We start from the raw sequence: 20,641 nt of genomic DNA, 5'->3' as shown, positions 1-20,641 counted from the left end.
ATTTTAGATAACACTTTTATTTTAATTAATTAAAAACAGTGGTCAAGAATTTCTGTATTTTAAAACTGTGGTTTTAAAACTAAGCTCAAGGGTCATCCCACCTCCCCCCAGTCTTCCTGGCTTCCTTGAGTGTCCAGTCTAAAGAGTACCCCCAGCTCCTCTGTGTCTTCCTAGTTATAAATATGGTCTCTTTATATTTACATTATTTGCAGTGTAAACCTCTTGAAAGCAGTGACCACGTTTATTCATCTTGGAAAGAATGAATTATGTCATCTTAGTGTTTTCTTTGCCTCTGCAGAGAGATATTTACAAGAATTTAAGTATTTCCAATAAAGGACAGCCTTCCAACCATCCTGAAGCCCTCTTCCATGCCTTGGACCAAATTTAAACAATAAAGCTTTTTGCAATTAAAAAAAAAAAAATGAACTCCCTGGATAAATCTTGTGTTTACATGTAACTTTGAAAATTTGAATCAATATTTCTTAACGTCCTCTCCTGCTAGCTTCAGTAAATGAAAGCTATCTTTTCCATTTTTCTCCTTCCTTCATTCACTCATTCCACAAAAATTCATCAAGTGCCAACCAGGGCTAAGAACTGGGAACAAAAAGTGGACTAGCCTCCAGGAGCTCAGCTGCAGATCAACCTCTCAAGTCATTTTAGTCATTGACTAAAACTTTAAACTAACTTTACTCTTTGAAGGAATTTTTAGTACTTTAAAAGAACCAATGATCGAAAACAGTTCTTGTAAGTAATTATATAAAATCAGATAGCAGCAACTTTATTCTGTGAAAGAAGAATGATAAAGTTCTGTTCTTGAATTCCAATTCCCAGAATTAGCATATTATCATTTTTTGCAGAGAAAAAATGTGCATATATGTCACCTATTTTTAACAATGAAAATCTAAGAATAATATCATTTGTAAAAATTAGATTCTTTTTTCACTGCATACTGAAGGCTCCTTTATTATTACATGCACATACAAAAGCAACATTTGGAAATTATTATAGCAACTTCAGGAAATGCCAAACAAGGACAAAAGCCATTTTTCTTAGGAAGATCTGTTCTTCTTATGGCTCAGAAAGAAAATAAAGTCATTAATTGTAAGATTTGACTAAGAAATATTTATTTTAGATACTGGCCTTTACTGACGTTTCAGGAAGATAATGAGGATTTCTTAGCTTGGTAGTAATATAGAAGCGGAAGTCTGGTGCATATTCAATGGTAGAGTCCCCAAGTCGGATACATGTACTACCACCCTGCTTAAAGGTCTGTTTTAGTAGCAGTGGTTCCAGGATGGGATCTAGCTCTTCTCCAACATTTTCTAGCAACACTGGAGTAAAATCAGAAAAAGATTCCATGTTATCTTAAATATTGACTGTAAATCTGCATCCTTCCAAATTCTTTCAGCCTTCCAAATTGCTGCAATTCTTAGTTACTTATAAAATTATTTTTGTCTTTTAAGTATTAGGAAATGATGTATAATGATGTCTGTGGGAAGAGCTTAACTGGTGGGTCTATCTGGTCATCCTGCCTACTTCCGTACTGCTCAGCCACTGTTCTACTTTGGGCTCCTCGCCTTTTCTGAGATTCACTATATGTCCAAGTATGATGGCATTGAGGTATATCCATTTGAGACATCAGAGAAAAAGCATTTTCAGTTGTTGTTATTTCAATGGTTATTATATTTTTTAATTATAAAAGCAACTATGCTTATTGTAGAACATGTGGAAAATATAGGAAAGTATAAAGAAATGTTAAATTAATTAAACAAGGAGGCCATTAGACTGAGATGGCTCTAATACCATCGTGTCCCACATAAACCAAAACTGAACCCTGGAGATATGTCTCAAAGTTACAAAATCAGAACACGAAGGAAAACCAATTACAGTCAACTAGGCTTTAAGCTGCAGTCAATTAAATAGTTTCCTGTTTTTGCTTCTACACTTTCTCTATATAATATTGCCTTTTACCCAGCTCCTGTTAATGGAATGCTCCGAACCACTTCCAGTTTGGTGCTGCCTGATTCTAATCGATTTTTGTTCAAATAAACTCTTAAAATTTTTAATATGCCTCACTTTATCTTATAACAGAAGAAATTGGAAAACTCTCTGTAGTTAGATATTCTTAACCTTTCTCCCTCCCCCTCATCTAAAATATTTTACATAATTGACTCATATGGTATAGAAGTTGACGGAAAAATGACAAAACTATATCTGTATAATTATTTGTTGAATAAATTATATTTTTCTCTTCAGTATTTTTATTCGGTTTTTTCTATACATCGATACTAAACAATACATCTAATTTTGCATCTTAATTATTTTGTTTGATAGTATAGCATAAATATTTCCTCATGTTAATAAAAATTACTAAACATACTTTTAATTACTTCATAAGTCAATCATATTAATAATCTCATTTTTTTAACCAATGCACTATTATTAGATATTTGGATTGTTTCCTATTCTCAGTATTATAAATAGCACTGTATACAAAAAGTTTGCATTTCAGATTATTTCCTTATGACAGCATTCTAGAAGGGGAATCTTTGATGTAAGATCAGAGCCATAGTTAAGGTTCTCAATAGATTTGCCAAATGAAAGTTTTACAACTGGTGTTTGTGGCACTATCACAGCCAAACTTGAATTATGGTGTTTTGCAAGAGTCCCTCAAGAAACTGGATGTGCAATCTTGATGGGAAAGAAGCAGCTTAGGGCATTGGAATGACAGGTGTCTGAATCTCTATTGCAGTGAAAGTACTGCTCCTTCCAACAGGTTACTCCTAGCTAAATGAATTCCTAAAATTGTCTTCTTGTCAATTTCTTGTACTGCTGAGATCTTATTTAACCAAAGCAGGCAGATGATTTTTAAACTCATTTTCATTTTCTGCTTGAATAAAATGATTATTTTTTATAGTTAAATAACATGAGTGCATCATAATGTAGTAAATATGTTAGTCTTCTATTATTTAGATTGCTTCTATTTTTTCCACTGTTAATAATGCTACAGTAAACGTTTTTTTGAATAAACCCTTGTGTTCATCACTGATTACTTAATCATGCTGGAGTCCTAGAAGTGGAAGTAATGGTCAACAGTTAAGAGCATCTTAAGGGCTATTTATATTGCCAAATTACTTTCCTAAATAGTTATAGATTTCAGGGTTGCAATGAGTACTCACTTTTTTTTGTTTGTTTTTAAACCTGTTTTTATATATCATCAATGTACTTACATTGCTAGGCATCATGCTAGCATTGTATTTTCTAATCAACTTCACAACTTTAAAAAGCATGGACTACTATTATACCAGTTTTATGGATGGGAAAACTGAGGCAAGGCAATAGAAGTAAAATTTTCAGTTAAATCATCTAGTAAATGACAAAGAAAAAACTTGAACTAAGCAGTCAGTCTCCTTATATGGCTCTCTTAACCACTATGTGAGACTGTCAACATTAGGTACTATATTAACGATTTTTACAATTTGATATGTGAAGAAATCCTGTTATTTTAGGACTGATGTTTTAGGTGCTCTTTGGTTAATTACATTTTTACTTCTTGAAAATGTACCTTAATATATTTGCCCATTTTCCTATTGTGGGGTATGTTATTTACAATTAGGTTCAGCTGCAAATGATAAAAAAATAAGAGTGACATAAACAGGAAGGGATTTATATCTCATGTAAAGGAGAGCCCGAGGTCATCAGTGCAGGACTGGACAGACAGTGTGGCTAAACTGTTAGACATCAAGTTCCTGCCATCTTGCTTCTTCACTATTTTTGAAATATGGGTTGGATCTCTTTGGTCAAAATGGCCTGTCAAACTACATCCACATTCCAGCCATCAGAAAGAAAGAGAAAACAGAAAAGGAAGAAACGTCTTTTAATAATATTTCTTGGCAATTACAAATGGCACTTTCATTTACATCTTAATGACCAAAACATGATGACATACAACTACAACAGGTGTTAGGAAATGTATGCAATGCATCCAGGTAAACACAGAGGATGCAAATAGTAAGGAAAAAGGTAGGAATAGACATCAGGAAACAAAGAGCACTAATTGTCTCAACGTACTAGGTTTTAAAACCTTATCTGTATATTTTAATGTTGTAGCAAATACCCACCCCCCAGTTTTCTACTTGTTTTTAAATTTCTTTATATTTCTTTTTATAATTTAACTTTTTGTTGTAGAAATTTTAAGCCTTTTTCAAAAGTAAAAAAGAATAGTATACTCTTGTAAATTCAGCCAATCTTGTTTCATCTATTTCTTATCTCACCTTGGATTACTTACAAACAAATCCCAGACATCATGAAACTTTATCTGCAAATATTTGAGTAGGTGTCTCTGAAAAGCAGAGACTCTTTAAAAGTTGGCACACCTTAAAAATTATTAATTTGTAAATTCATCAAATATCAAGGCAGAAACATGTTTCCCCATTGTCTTAAAATGCTTTAATTACAGTTCGACTGTTTAAATTGAGATACAAATAAATTCCATAAACTGTAATTGTTTAAAATACTCTTAAGTTTCTTCTATATAATATAGAAACTTCTATATAAATTTCTTGGCTTAAATTGTAAACTATTAATCTATTTTAAATTTTCCCATTGTGTATTTTCTTAGAAAGATAATTTACTTACTCCCCTATGTTTTCTTTTAGCATTTATGTCTTTTCTTTTTTTCTTTCATATTTAATTCTTTAAGTCATCTGGAGCAAATGAGGTGTGAGGTGAGACTCTGACTTGATATATTTTTCCACAAAACCAATTTTCCCGACAGCATTTGCTGAATGACTTGTCATTTTTCCATTGATTTACAATGCATACTTTCTAATGCATTAAAAGCTTACTTATATTAGAGTTTATTCCAGAACTTATTCCAGTTAATTCCAAATTCATTCTTCTTCTGAATTTCTTTTTACCTCTTTAACTGTGTTTCTTCTAGGTTAACTTCAGTATTATTTCTAAAAAATTTATTTTTGAAAGACTTGACATCTTTACAATACTGGTTTTCCTATCAGTGAAAAAATTATGTCTTACTCAAATCTTTTGTTTTTCTGTAAAGTTTTGTCATTTTTTTGTGCTATACACTGTGAACATCATTTTAAGTTTTTGTTTTGTTTTGTTTCATATTCTCTGGTTGATGAGACTCACTACCCAATTGTTTTATTCTCAGTTCTTATCAATTTTTTAAAATACTCTTTTTGGAATATATTTACTCCATTAAACTCTTTTATTATAATAGCTTTTCAGTTAATTCTCTTAGGTTTTCTAGATGAAATATACTGTCTATGAATATGACAATGTTTTCTCTTTCCAAATGTTATAGCATCTTCATTGTTTTATTTTATTGCACTGAAAAAACTCTCTTAATAATGTTAAACAATAACAGAAATATTAGATATCAATTTCTCATTTTTATTTTTACATGATCAGGTTTTTAAAATCTTTTAATTTGTTAGTTAGGAACTCAAATTTTGTTTATGAAATATTATAACATTTTTGTCTAATTGCCTCAACTTTAGTAATTTTTGCATAAAATCTTTTTCACTAAGAAATACTATCACACAATTTCATCGCCCTGTTATTTCAAGTTAAAAATGGAATTAAAAGTATCTATATTAATATGTATGTCTTTTTCAAAGCTAAAATATAATTATACAAATTTAAATATTACAGGCTTGATTATTTTCCCCAAAAATGAACATTTATTTTCTCACCAGTAGAATCAAATTGTAAGCCTGTTAAGAAAGATTTCTGCAGCATCCTGATTTCAAAGAAATATGGTCTCAACATTGAATATTTACTATATTATAAGCCTCACTGGAAAATCAAAGTATTCTAAATTTAAAAAACAGAAAAAAGGAGCAAAAATCCATATGTACATGAATTACCCAGAACACTATCCTTAATTTAACTATTTATTTTGACTCTAACTTTGGACTCCTTTAATTTTAATTAAATCAAAATATGTTTCATGTTAAAATATAGGCTCAAATTCATGAGACAGGCTTCTTTTCATATTTCTATCATCAAAGTTAACAATATGCTGATTTACGTAAAATCCCCCTTCCTCATTCCCAAGTTCCAGTCCATCATAGCATTTGCAAAGCTTGTGGGAAATCAAGGCTGGCAATCCAAACACATGGCTGCTACTATCTTTGAATAAAGCAGATCTCACTCGAAACAGTTATCCTTAGCAACAGAAATTTAAAGAGAACCAAGTATTTTTTTCATATTTCTTTTGTATTTAGGACATTAACTGATACTAGTTTTTTGTTTGTTTGTTTGTTTTTTTGTTTTTTGTTTTTTGTTTTCACGAATTACTTGCATTATCCTATGTGAGACTTTAAATTAATAGCAAAAAAATCTTCAGCATATTGTGTTAAATTATGGAGCATATTGTACTCAAAATAAATTCAATAATAACTGAATACATAGTAATTACCCTCAAAGAGCTTGGAGGTGAGAAACAAGTAGCTAAGTACATAATAATAAGGGCAATAACAGAAATCTGTATTGGCACTTCGATGGAGAGGTCAAGAGAGATGTCACAGAAAAAGAAGTGTTTGAGCTGTATCTTAAAGGATGACATTTGAAGGAATTCACCAAATGGATGGAAAAACACAGAAGAAAGCTAAGAGATGAGGAACACTACCATGTTGTTATGTACTGCCTGCTCTCAAATACCCCAAACTTTCATCTTCTAAGCCTCATCACACGTGCCATCTCTGTCTCCCTCTTTAAAACCAATAATCTTCAAGAAAATAGAGACCAGGTCTGTCTTGTTCATGCTGTGTATTCAGCAGCATGTGGTATTTGCAAAATAAATATGTTAGGTGAACGAATGAAGAAACGAATGAGCAAATGAAAGAAATATGAAACCAGAGTAGTTTTACATCCTTCATACGTTATACACAAGGGGGAAAGAAAGTGCTAGGAGATAAAAGTAAGGAAGGCTCAGATATGATAGATTTTGCTCTTAATGCAAAGGTTTTTTTTCCCATAAAGTTAATGGAAAGCCATTAAAAGATACATACAAGTTAATGTCTTTTTAAAATTAAAAATTTTAATCTTATTTTTTTTAGCTTTATTGAGGTATGGACAAATTGCTGTATCACTAATATTTACATGCTAATATTGTACATACTTTATCCATTGGTGTAGTTAACACAGATATATTTTATTTTCCAGAAACGTGACTTTAAAAAAATTTTTTAAGGAGCAGGATACTATTTAATCAGAGAATTTTATCTTGAAATTCAATATAAACAAATAAAAGGGAGGTCTGCTATAGTTGAAGCAGATGGGTGAAGAAGGGGAAAGAAAACCTCTGTCTTCTCAATCCAGGCTGCCTGTGAGGGATGACAGATCAAAGCCACTATCCTTGAATAGACCAGTATCTAAAGATAGCTTCTTAAATGGAGGAGTCTTTAACTGCTTCTGTTTTTTTCTTTTTCTTTTCTTTCTCTCTCTCTCTCTCTCTCTTCTTTTTTTTTTTTTTTTTTTTTTACAGCAGAAAAGAATTGCTTTATTAGAAAGGAAAGGAAAGCAATAGTACACTTCCAGACGAGGAAGTGGCTCAAACAAGAGAAGGGCAGCTCAAAAGGCTGAAGGCCCCCGATTCTATTTTAAAACTGTAACAGTAATTGATTCTTTTACTTGAAGGTTAAATATAAAAACAGTTATAAAATCTGCCATCTGTTTCTTTTTCTATAATAGATTTAAATTTTTTCACTTCTTTCTGATGACTAACGTTAGAAGGCATTGTAAGTAATTATTATCCATTTTTAAAATTCATTCCAAAAATTAGGTTAAAGCAACTGTGAGTGACAGAGCATTAGAAAAAGACAGAAGACCTGGGGATTAGTTCAGCACTCCCTTTAACTAGGGACACAATCTTGCTTAAGCCATGTAACTAACATTCTCTAGCATCTCACCTTGTTAATAAAATGAAGTGGCTGGGATTACTATTGGATTTCAAATTTGGCCACGACTCCAAGTAAAAAATACATTTTAAATCTTACTCCAGTACACACATATGCATCTAAAACTATTAAAATTTTGTGAAATAATGCTTAATTTTACTCTATGCTATGCAGTCTAATATGTTCTATTCTTTTCTATTGCATTTCATTTAAAAATGCTGGTCGAGACTCAGTAAGTTGGTTTGCTCTCTCACAGCTCTAACCCAAAGTTTGAAAAATTCTAAGCATATTGTCTCTCTGGCCTTTTCCTTTCTAAAATAATACAATACCATCATCATATATATAACTGAGATCACAGAAATCTCCAGAATGTCAAGCACGTGGTAGATGCTCAATTATTATTTAATTGTTTTTTTACTATGTCAGGAAATCATTTGAATATTTAAGTTAAATTAGAAAAAAAATATTTAAGGTGCCAATTCTTTCAAGAAATCTTTAATTCCTCCAAATTCTCATAGTTCATCAACTGTACCTTTCTTATATTAATTACATTAATATAATTGTACTTACAGACACTGCTGTAAGTACCCAAAGTACAATAACTCATGTTTTTTTATCCCTTTATGGTCAAAGTACAGATGGGGAAATGGAGTCTCAGAAAGGTCACTGAACCCACACTGAGTAAAAGAGGCAGGTACTCTGATTTCATAGCCAGTGTACCTACCCATAACAGCGCAGTAGTCCTAATAGTCCTAATAGGGTCAGTGACCTATGTCCACTTTCTATTTATATTACAGTTAGTTACATATATTGTCTGATCCTTTCCATTAAACAAGCAAGATATTTGATAGTAGAGATAATAATCCCCCTTTTTTTGTAACTCTCATAACACTGTACTACTATACTCTAAGAACACCCGTTAGATGAATAAAACACTATTTGTGTGTGTGTCTGTCACACAGATTTTCTAGGTAACCTTATACTTTTTTCATTTCATGCTTAACCTAACAGAACCTAAAATTGTAATTAATAGTTTAACTGATTCATTATTAATATACAAAAATACAATGCCAATAAGACCATTTGTTATAAATATCATGATTCTTCCATGTAGTACCAGCTTTAATAATATCTGAGATTTGTTGAAATTGTCCTGAGTCTAAATATGTTGTAGTTTTATAATGTTCCTATTTATTTGGTTAAGTGAATTGTCAGGTTTGATAGGTAACATGGATTTAAATGTGACTAACAACCCCAATTTACTCCAATCATCAGTATTTTCTTTTTGGTTTTGACAAATGTGACGTGTGCATAGAGCTTTATTGAAAAATTCTTGTCATGTTTCTAATCTCTTCATTGTCAATGGCAGATAATAATCAGCTATGTAAAATGTATATGTAGTACTATGCCACTTTTGTAGGGTAAGTCAAGAGAAGGATAAATATATAGCTGGACTAATGTTGTGTTAAAATATTTTTGGCATATTAGGTGGCCCTTTTAATTGCAGAAGCGGAGTTATAATGAGAACTAAAGAATAGCGAAGAACAGAAAAAAAATTAAAACAGGTCAATTAGAGAATGCATCTCAAATGAATCAAGATGAAGACAACATCCTAACCTTCTGGAAGTATAATCTCTAAAGTTCTCACTTGATTAATTATCAATAAATAATGAACAACATTAACAAAGTCATTATTTAAGATGAGTCTGACACGAATATTTTTTTAAAAAAGAAACAACTTACATCATTTTGAGTTAATTGTGCCCTTTCCAGGGCACAATTTCTGTAATGTATGCTTGTTATTCAGCTACGTACCAGGAGTACCAAACTGGATGCAATTTTCCAGAGTTCTGACATAGTCAGGGTCACTTAATTTAATTAGATGAAGACTATTAGCTTTTTCCATGTTCTTGATCCATTTATTAGCTTGACCTTGAGGATCTATCATCAGAGGCCACCTTCTTGCATTCCTGAAAGAGAGAAGAAAGATGATGCTAATCAAGCTATGATTTATCTCTATGCAGTTGAATCATGCACACATCACTTTCTTACAGCTCATGCTTTATAGTAACATTTTACTTTTTAACTTATTCTGAGAAACTATGTTCTTGAAGCAGAGACATTTAAATCGAGCAAGCTATGAAAATGGCAACTATAAAAGCCATCCTGAAAACTTAACACAAGTTCTTTTACTAACTTTTAGAAAATTACAGTTCTCTAAATGTTAAATTACATTTTGAAAATACTTGCTGCTCTTTCTAGTTAAGTCCCAATGACAGCTATTAAGGGTAATGGAAATCGGGAAACTCTAGTTCTTCCCTAGGCCTTGCCATTAATTACTCATGTGACCTTGGGCAAATCACTTCATTTCCTGAGCTGCTTTCTGCTACCATCTGTACCATAGGGAAAGAGAAAGGATGGAGACATTATATTTCTTTTTGAACTCTAGACTATTAAAGATATAATGGTCTAAAAAGGGTGAAAAGCATAATTTTACATCATCTAAACTTCATAATAGCCACGGACCCTTAAGTGTTAACACAATTGTTGACTAATAGTTGTTTCAAATACTTGTATATCTAATATCACACATGTAGTTCATTACACATTTGCCTAGTGATTGTGAGCTTCTTATGGACAGAAATCTATTCTCTGAAAGTCAGGGTGTTTTCATTGTGGGAGAGCTCATACTAATTGCTTTATTTTCATTCATATCTCTCCCTTTATGATAAGAACAAGAACAGTGAACCATGATGCACTCAGTTTGTTTTCCAGGGTATTGAGGGATCACAAAGGGTTAACCAGTACCTGCCATCACCAGATGGTACCAACCATATAGCTTTCTGCCTTGTGTAAAATGTAATCAGCATTAAGATTGCTGTCCTTTTTCTTTCTCTTCAAAGTTTCAGTAAAAACAAGCCAGAATAGTGGCCACTCTCCTAAAGATACTGTCAAATTCTTCAAAAGTGAACACAGAAAATTCACACAGAACATCAGAAGAGCAGGAAGAGAAAAATAAGTGGTGACTGGGACAAAAAAAGAAAAAAAATGGTGATGGAACAAAATAACATATTAAATTCAATTTTATTTTAACTTGAAATTAGAATTTCATCAGATGATTTATCCCCCTAAATGGAAGTAATAATATTTGGGGGCGTATAAGTTATAGCCTGATACAGTATATGTAGCTAATATGGTAAAGATAGTCTTGTCCTCTAATACTGGCATTATATAATATATTAGTCAGCTCAGGCTGCCATAACAAAATACCACAGTCTGGGTTGCTTAAATTACATAAGTTTATTCTCTCACAGTTCTGGAGGCTGGAAGTCTAAGGTCAAGGTGCTGGCAGGTTTGGTTACTTCAGAGGCCTCTCTCTTTGGCTTGCAGACAACACAGCCCTCTTGCTGTGTCCTCAAGTGATCTTTCCTCTAAGCATGCATCCCTGGTGTCTCTTCCTCTTAGAAGAACACCAGTTCTATTGAATTATAGCTCTACCCTTATGACCTCAATGAATCTAATTACCTCCTTAAAGTCCCCATCTCCAAAATGCCTTGGGAAGGGAGGATAAAGAGGAGGAACAATTCAGGCCATTGTATTTAGGAAGAAATGAGACAAAAAGAGAAATGTCATATCTTAGATGCAATCAATTAATAAAAAGAGAATTATATCTGTAGAAAACTAAAGGGAGTGAGAAGATAAATTAGAAAGAAATAAAACTTATAAATATGTAAAACTTTCATTCTGTCACATTTCAGAAATATTTTTAAGTTTGGAGGATTATGTGTGAGTGTTAGACTGCATTTATGCTTTCCTGAAGAAATCGAATGATTCACTCTTCCTTCTGTTGCTTCCAATTTTTTACCCACAACACCCATGCTCATGCTGTTTTTTTGTCCAAAATGCACTTCTTACCCTTCCTTTCATGTTCAACTCCTACTCATGTTTCGAGGTCAGCTCACATGCTGTGCAGTCCACAAAGCCTCTCTTGATCTCTTTTCTCTCTAAATTTTAGCAATTCATCCATAATACATTGATGGTGTTTTCAAATAATGATAATATTCTATTATGGTAATTCTATAACTTCTTAACTACATCATCCAACTAAATAGTATATTCCTAGATCAAATAAAGTTTGAATATGATAATCTAGTGAAATGGAAATAGTAAAAAGCATCTGACAAACACCACACAGGTTAATTCATTCTAAAAATTGACATTTTCTAAAAGAATACTGGTCCTCAGAGCAATTTCTCAAAATCAGAGGAAAGGACTTCTGGTTCTGACAAGCTGGGGTAAGTACCTTATTGCCTAGCTCTTCCACTGATTATAACGAATAATTCTGGCTAAAATACAAAAAGCAACTACTTCAAAAAGTAAATAACACATAAATGGGAAGAATGTTAAAACTACGGATTGACCAATAAACAGATGGTGAGTTTTGCGGGGCAGGGGAGTATGTGGGTGTGTGGTTTGTTGTGGTTATTGTCGTTTTCTTGTTTTCTCACTAGAGGACTAAGAAAATGATCACGTGTGAGTCAGACAGTGTTGGGGGAAATCCTTGTGTTTTTTTTTTTCTCTTCGTTCTCCTCTATCCCTGCCCCCAAGTCAACTCCACAGCCATAAAACCATATTACCATGCTAGAAACAGTGATAGTGTAATTACCTAAAACACTGAGAGAAAACCCATCACTGTGGACAGTAGAACTGGGAAAAGGGGCCTGTTGTACATAGGGTGCAAGGGTACCTTAGTCCGTTCAGGCCATTGTAACAAATGATCATAGGCTGGGCAACTTAAATAACTAACACTTATTTTTCACAGTTCTGGAGACTGGGAAGCCTAAGATCAAGGTGTTAGCAGATACAGTGTCTTGTGAGGGCCCCACTGGTTTGCAGATGGCCGTCTTCTCTTTGTATCTTCACATGGTGAAGAGCAGAGAACAATCATTTCTGTGTCTCTTCTTAGAAGGGCCCTAATCCTATTCAGGAGGACTCCGCTCTCATGACCTAACTGCCTCTCAAAGCCCCACCTTCAAATGCCATCACAGTGGGGATTTAGGCGTAACATATGAATTTGAGAGAAAAACATTTAGTCTAAAGCAAGAGAAATTCCAGTATTTTTCTCTCTTTCCTCTTGCCACCTTCCCCTCAGTATGTACATGAGATCGTGTTAACAGTGTGGGAAGTTAAACTCTGAGAGAACTCCATTATTTTGGTCAGAAAAATACAGGAAAGGAGGTCCCGGAAGTATGGAAAGTGTGGGGGAAATCCTGGAGGGGATAGCTCTGAAGAAAGGACTTCCTAATTTTGTGAATAAACAGACACAAACATTGAGCTCATTACCTAGCTTTGCATGGAACAACACATCCAAAGAAGCATGCCAAAGTTTACACTATGATATAAATCCAAGTCCCAGATTAACGCCTGAGTAATGTATGTTGAGGAGCAAATCTGAACAGCACAGCAAAAACATTCAAATTTGACCTAAAATTGGACACATCATCCACAGAAGGAAGACAGAAATTGTGGTCTGAACCTAACCAAATTGTATGACTGTTGAAACAAAAATCAATCTTATCCAGAGGATTTTAACGGGACCCAGAGTCTCATATTCAAAATATAACTTAGGACTCAGTGCAAGATTACTTGATACAAAGAACTAGAATGTGACCAATTCTCAAAGAAAAAGCAAGATCTTGAAATTACCAGAAAAAAACTTTAAAGCAATTATTATAACCATCCTGCATGAGGTAAAGGTGAACATTTTAAAAATAAATAAAAAGAGCAGAAAAATTGAGTGTATAAAACAACCAAATGAAAAGTATAGAAATGAAAAATACAGCACAGAAATCAAAGATCTAAATAAATAGAGATATACTGTGTTGATGGATTAGAAGGCTTATTGTCAGTTCTTCTCAAATTGATCTATACATTCAATGCAGTCCCAATCGAAATCTCAGCAGGATCTTTTGTAGATATTTAAAAACTGATTCTAAAATTTATATTAAAAAGTAAGAGCAATTTTGAAGAACAAAGTTGAAAGACATATCATCTGATTTCAAGACAATATAAAGCTACATTAATCAAGGCAATCTGGTATTTGCAAGACAAATAGTTCAATGAAACAGAATAGACAATCCAGAAATAGACACATGTACTGATTTTCAGCAAAGATGCAAAGGCAATTCAATGAAAAAAGGACATTGTTTTCAAAATAAATTGTGCTGAAACTGAATATCTATATATTCATTCTCTCTCTCTACACACACACACACACACGCACGCACGCACAGAGATACTCTTCTATATTCAGTTAACAACTGTATCAAACTTATTTTCCCCAAGCAACACCTACAATATAACATCTTTTTGATTCAAAAACAGGAAAACATTATGACTTTGGTTTACAATATTTGCTTTTAGAGTTTCCTAGAATAACGTATCATGTTAATAAAATTTCAAAGGAGATATTCTTCAGTGTAGGTTGAAAGAATGTACTATTTTTAAAAAATACATGAAACAAAAATTATCGTGGAGGGCTATATTGCAACACACATTTGTTTAAATAGCTTCCCTGGATGAATATAAGTCCTGAACTTGAAATGAACAAGCACTGTTTACTGTTTACTTCTTCTCCACCATTATTTTGCATTATTTTTTGACAAGACAATGTTTTTTTCCACACAATTTTCACTCTTCCTCCACTAAACATTCTTGAATCCAGAAATGCTTTAAATCCAGTGGTTCACAAATAGAAATTGAATTTTTAGAGCATTCAACATTTCAGGTTTCCATAGTGTTTGTTCTTTTGCTATTGTCTAGAGACAATTGTTATTTGGTACTCTTTGGGTTTTTGAAAAATACAGACTTCCAACAGTGATAATACATGTATGTTCACAGTAGTTTGCATAAAAGGACACAGAATTTGAACATGTAACAGTGGTGCATTTCAAAGAGTTATGCTATTTTTCTCTTTACACACACACACAAAAATAGATGAAAACAGACAAGAAATGGTGGGTGCTCTTCTCAGTTATTATTGCTGCTGAAATAAACCTAACTTATCTGCTCTCACAGCAACGAAAAAGACATTTTTAAAAAGCAGAGTTATATTAGATATAAGACTGATCTACTTAAGTTGTTAAACAATTCTAACACTTTCCCAGTGAAATGTTTAGATACAATCTAATTCCATTTAATGTTATCACTAGCCCTTGAAATTCTGATTAGCCAAGGACCTTCAGGAGTCAATAGCTCCAAAAGTTAATTATATTCTAAGTTATCCAAATGCTATAGATTTTTCCAGTTTTCCTAAATAATAGACTCCTCACTCAGTACGTGAAAAGCACTAAGCAGAAGATTAGGTCCTTAGTAAGTGCTCAATATTAGGTATCATTATCAAGCAAGTATCTCTGGGTAATGGAAAAATGCACTATGCAATTAAATAAGATACTTATCTGATACTTCAAAATAATCACCTTAAACCTATTTACTGAAACCCCCCAGTATAAGATTACCAAAATGCACTGACAAAATAACTAAAAATGAAAAATGTTAATGTTTCTTTCTCAGTATAATTGCTCCCATAACTTTTTGCTAATATTTCAACATTTTTACAAATAGCAAAAATATAGGCATTACGGCACTTTAACACCATTTTCTACCTCTGCTTCTCAGAGATGTGAGTTTGTTGTCTTATAGAATAATCACTGAAAGTTTTGGAATCTTAAAAACAGAAATATTCATCAACGGTTCTATAATTATTAAAATATAACTGGACCCAAAAGAAAGTGTACATTTATTTGCTAGAAAATAAGGGGCAGTTTGGCTTTTAATGGATATAATGGTTACGGATGCTCTGCTAAGTGGAACAAAGGTATATAAATTGCAAATCAAAACAATAAAGACTGAACTACTGCTATGTACAACTATATTTTCAAGTACATAGAAAGAGTTATTGTTTTGCTATTATTTTTTCTGAGAAAAAAATAGCAAAACAATAACAAAAACAGCAAAATATGACTATTTTTAGGCTGAAGTTAATTAGTCCAATTGGGCAAAAGTAAAAAGTAAAAGGCGGACTTCTACGCTTTCAGAAACATCCTACATATGTCAAAGTCTAGTGTGTGTTCTCACATCCAACATCAGCACAAATGGTCTGTATGCTACCTCCTTGTAAATGGTTAAAAAACAAACTAGCTGCCACCCAGTACTTGTTAAAATGCACTTAAAAATATGTTTTAGCAGCAAACTAATGCGCGTATTGATCATTTATCCAGATTCTACAGTTTCTCTTCTGGATTAATTTAGATTATCAGAGCAGAGTGCCTAGTACTTAATTTTAGGCATCCAAGGAAAAGCTTTGTAATCTTTTCTCTGAATCAACAAAACAATTAAATTTTAGTTCCTGAACGAGCTTCTCTCTCTGAGTGCAATTTACTTGGTTTAAAAATGAGAAGTATGTGACCTAGGTTTTCTTTTTTGCCTTAGTTACCGAAAAGCTTTGAACTTAATTCAGGGCCCAACTGTAAAATTAGCTCGTCTCAATTACCTAGTAGTAACTACTTCTTTAACTTGTTTTGTATTATTTTCAAATTGCACATGCCTCAAATCCCTGTAGAACAATTCAGCAAATAAATGCTAAATAAATCCATAAGTCAGGATCATTTGCTGAGCAGTAAAAATATGTGTTCACCAGAGCTTTAATTGGTGGAGTAATTTTCATAAATACTACATATAAAAAATTTAAGAATAAATAGTATTCACATGTGGTGGTTAATTCTATTTTTAAAATTCACATGCATCAACCATTTTTACTTTAAATCGAGTACTATCATATCAATTACTTTTTCAATAGTAAATTAATAACTAATTAAAATAGTCATGTAACACAGAACTAAATATTTCCTACTGTTGCTTTACCTGCACTATTCCTAACATGCTAACACCTCCAAGAATGCTGGTCCAGTAATAAAGGCCCGTGGTAATGTGAACTTCAAAATGACACTATTGATGACCATCCTTAGCTTCTGGAAGGTAAGACCTGGAGAAAAGGTGAGGCTGAATGAGCCTCCAGTATTCTCTCAGCCCAGTCTCCATGGGATTTATCTACTAACAAGGAGATTCTAGGAATAGCAGGCACTGTCATAAAAGCTCCAATCTTCCCAGGACTCAGAAGAATATCCATATCATTTAAACCAGTCCCACACTCAGCAGGAACTAATACAGAATTTGCAACACCCAAACCTATCACCACCAACAACCCACTGCTATACCTTTCATTAACTCGCAATAACAAAACTGTGTATTTTATGGGGGAAAAACTGGACTTCACTTACTTATGGTAGAGTTTGCTCTATTTGCTAAAAATTGATTAAAATTTAAGCAAAATCATCTGAGTTTTTTTTCTACAGCTTTCAAATTTCAATTGTTTTAATATTAATAGAAAAAAGTGATTATTCATATTTAATTTAGCCAGTTATTTAAGCAAAGTTTTTCTTCAGTACTATCAAAGTTTACCAACCGTTGTTGTTAAAAAGGTGCACAGATAAATAAGTCTACTGATCAATAGAGATCATTTATGAGACAAATATTTTCCTTACATTATGATGATCCCGTTATCAATAGAAAATGAGTCAGAAGGTAACCCAGCAATATTCCAGGCTCGAATCGTCACTGCTTCTCCTAGGATACCCATCAGGGAATAATCATCGGAGCAGGGGATATCTCTTCTTTTGCACAAATTTGTCCACTCTTTGGTTTGGTTCTTTAAGATATGCAGAGAAATAGGTAAAAATGAGGCTCGGGGTTACCAAATGAATACTTTGTAAACTCCCCAATTACACTTAATTCATTGAGTCAACAAACCATTTTTGAAATTCTACCTAAAAAAAAATTTGTGTTAATTGTTGATCAGGGTTTTTTCCAAATAAAATTATAATTTAGGAGGTCCATTATATATTCAAATGAAAATTAATTATATCAAATGTTAAGATAAGATTTAGATAGATAACTTAATAGTGAAGTGAGAATTTTGTATCTGGAAAAAACAATTGCCAGTTCTTATTATAAAGCTTCACTTGACAAAGTATTTGGAGACCACCATGTTTTTCTACATATTTTCTTTAAATTACAAACAGCAAACTTAATAAAATCTTATGATGTACAAGTAAATCGGACTTGAACTGGTAGGGGACACAGAAAACATTTGTTTTTGGTTCACATTCCTTGGAGGAGGAACGATGGCCTGGCTACGAAGCACCAACAAGGATCAGGACACATATCGGAGTTTGGGACCCAACCTGGGGCATAGTTCGCTAGGATGCTCAGGAATCAGAAGAGTACTTCAAGTCAGAAGTCAAGGTCCAATTTGAGGTTACGAAGAGTTTAGAAATAGTAAAAGACATGACCAGAGAGAAAATAGGTTAGAAAGAGGCACGGGGAAGGTGGATATATGTATTGTTGGTACCAGTCCAGGGGTAGATGAGAGTGCTGTGTATACGAAGTAGTGCTGGCTGAGAGGGCATAGTGGGCACTACCACTTCCCTTGTGTTCCTGCTGAGTAAGTGGGACCAACATTTCCTTAGATTTGCACAAGAAAGGCCACGATGATTTTGGGGAGAGGTGATAAATTTCATGACCTTGATTAGCCCGTTATTTTGGAGAATGCCACACAATTGAGTCTGTATGATATTTCCTCATGATTCAATTCAGGTTATGCACCTTTGGCAGGAATATCATGAAAATAATGCTGTGTTCTTCTCATTGAATTCTATCAATGGTACATGATTTCAAATTGTTCATTTACTGATAATGTTAATTTTTGTCACTTGATTAAAGTGCTGTCTGCCAGGTTTCTGTCTCATAATTATATGATCTTAGGTATACCACTAGAAGGTAAACCCTGGAGGCAAAATATTACCTCTCATGAGCAGCACTTAGTAACTAGCACCTGGACTTTTTGTTTGGGTTTGGTTTGGTTTGGTTTGGTTTGGTTTGGTTTGGTCTGGTTTGGTTTGGTTTGGTTTGGTTGTTGATACCAGGAACAAGTGGTCTGGCTATATAGGGAGGATGGGCTCATAGCATTTCCAATTTGGATTCTGTCTCCCAGTACACAGTTCCTACTGGAATGTTTTGATATCTTTGATGTCATGCTATAGGTTGGCCTGCAAACTTTTGGGGGAGAACTGCAGGTTTTCTCAGATATAGTTTGATGCTAGAGTAGGCATGACAGCCAATGATATGGGGAAGAAGTAGAGAAAATTGAAGCAATAGTTGTTGTGGAATTCTATTTATAGTTGACAGGTATAGTATGTTGTCACAGATGAACTCTGGCTTAAAATTTTTTAATTGCCCCTTATATGTCTGTAAGGGTGTAGCAGAGAATAACTGAAACAAATATGAGGGACTCTGAATAAGCATCTCAAAATATAAGCTAAGGGCCTTGGCTGGTAATCAGGTGGTAAGATAGGTGGTAGAAATGGAAAAAAGGAAAAATATTCATTACCACCAAAACAATTTTGACTGATTATCGGCAGGGAAAAGATTGCTTAGAAAATTCAAATTAATTGAACTCCAGAGCTTGTAAGTCCTTATACAGCATTGTAGGATTCTGCTTTGGAGTTGGCATAGATATTTCAGTTAAAGAACTGTGGGCCCAGTTATCTTAGGAGAACTAGAGTTTTCTATGCTTTATCTATGAAGAGTACCAGAAACTCTACAAAGGGGTTGATGAATAATTGACAACTACTCAGATTCAAGGTTGGAGGGAGAGGATCTAGCTATTTATTGAGGGGTGTTGATATCCTGAGACTTTGATATTAGAAAAGAACCAAGATCGTTGTAAGGTCTTTTTGTCTTTGTTAAGTTTCCCAGAAGCAGACTCTGAGATGAAGATTTATGTGAAGTGATTTATTAACGAGGGATGCTAGGGGAAGCATGACAAGGGCAGGGAAGAAGCCAATTAAAGGTGAGGGGTCAGCCAGTTCTGCAGCTGGTGGCTTCAGCGTCATCCTTCAGGGAGTGAAAGTTATTCTTTAGAGTTGTCCCAACCAGATGGAAGGGAGACAGGCTCTCATGCTTCCACATTTGACAGTCATTCATTAAGTCCTGAGCCAGAGGGCAGTAAATTCCCAGGCAATGCTAGCTCTCTAAGCACTGGGAAAAGTGGGTTCTAAGAACCCAAGGGAAGTCTGCCCCAAAAGAGACAGAGTTGCTGGTTTTTGGACTTAAAAGCACAGGAAGTCAGGAGGGGATCTGGGCAGAACACTAAGTTGCCATTGTCACCCTTATGCTTGGGATTGAATAGGAAACTCTTGATGGGGTGTAAACTGCCAGCTGTCCTGACCCAAAAGAAATAAAAGAGAGACAATTTTGGAGTGGGACTCAGAGAATAAATTCACAAGAAGGAACAGATGATATTAGAGATGCATTAAGAAAAGTTAAAGCCTACGCTGCTACAGTGAAGCAAGGAAAGGATAAAACTGCCTTAAAGCTTTCATGTTGATAAGATGGGATGAGATGATGTGGCTACATGACTCAGAGGTGGGGGTCAGTGGATACAAGTTCGCAGAAGGAGCTATGAGCTTTGGTGGTATCTTGAATGTTGCTTTGCTTCTGTCAGTAAAATTCCAAGGTCTCAATTCTGAACCTTGACGCTCCCTTGAAGCATTTGTTTGGTGGTCTGACTGGCAGTCCCATTCTAGAGGGGTAGGTTG

At 33.8% G+C, this 20,641-nt stretch overlaps 1 protein-coding gene across 1 annotated transcript in view; it reads right to left on the bottom strand.

The window, feature by feature from the left end:
- The window catches only part of DNAH7 (dynein axonemal heavy chain 7), a 203,189-nt gene that overhangs the window by 56,523 nt on the left and 126,025 nt on the right, over positions 1-20,641 (bottom strand). Inside the window, exons 46-48 of the mRNA XM_011369246.2 lie at positions 17,528-17,691; positions 9,741-9,895; positions 1,141-1,331 (exon numbers count right to left, since the gene is read on the bottom strand). Coding sequence (XP_011367548.1) covers positions 1,141-1,331; positions 9,741-9,895; positions 17,528-17,691 — 510 coding nt within the window. The remainder of the gene's footprint in view (positions 1-1,140; positions 1,332-9,740; positions 9,896-17,527; positions 17,692-20,641) is intronic.

Source organism: Pteropus vampyrus, unplaced genomic scaffold (assembly GCF_000151845.1).
Source record: "Pteropus vampyrus isolate Shadow unplaced genomic scaffold, Pvam_2.0 Scaffold146, whole genome shotgun sequence".
Lineage (NCBI taxonomy): Eukaryota > Metazoa > Chordata > Mammalia > Chiroptera > Pteropodidae > Pteropus > Pteropus vampyrus.
Note: the sequence above shows the minus strand (reverse complement) of the source record. Positions and strands in the feature narration are given on the sequence as shown.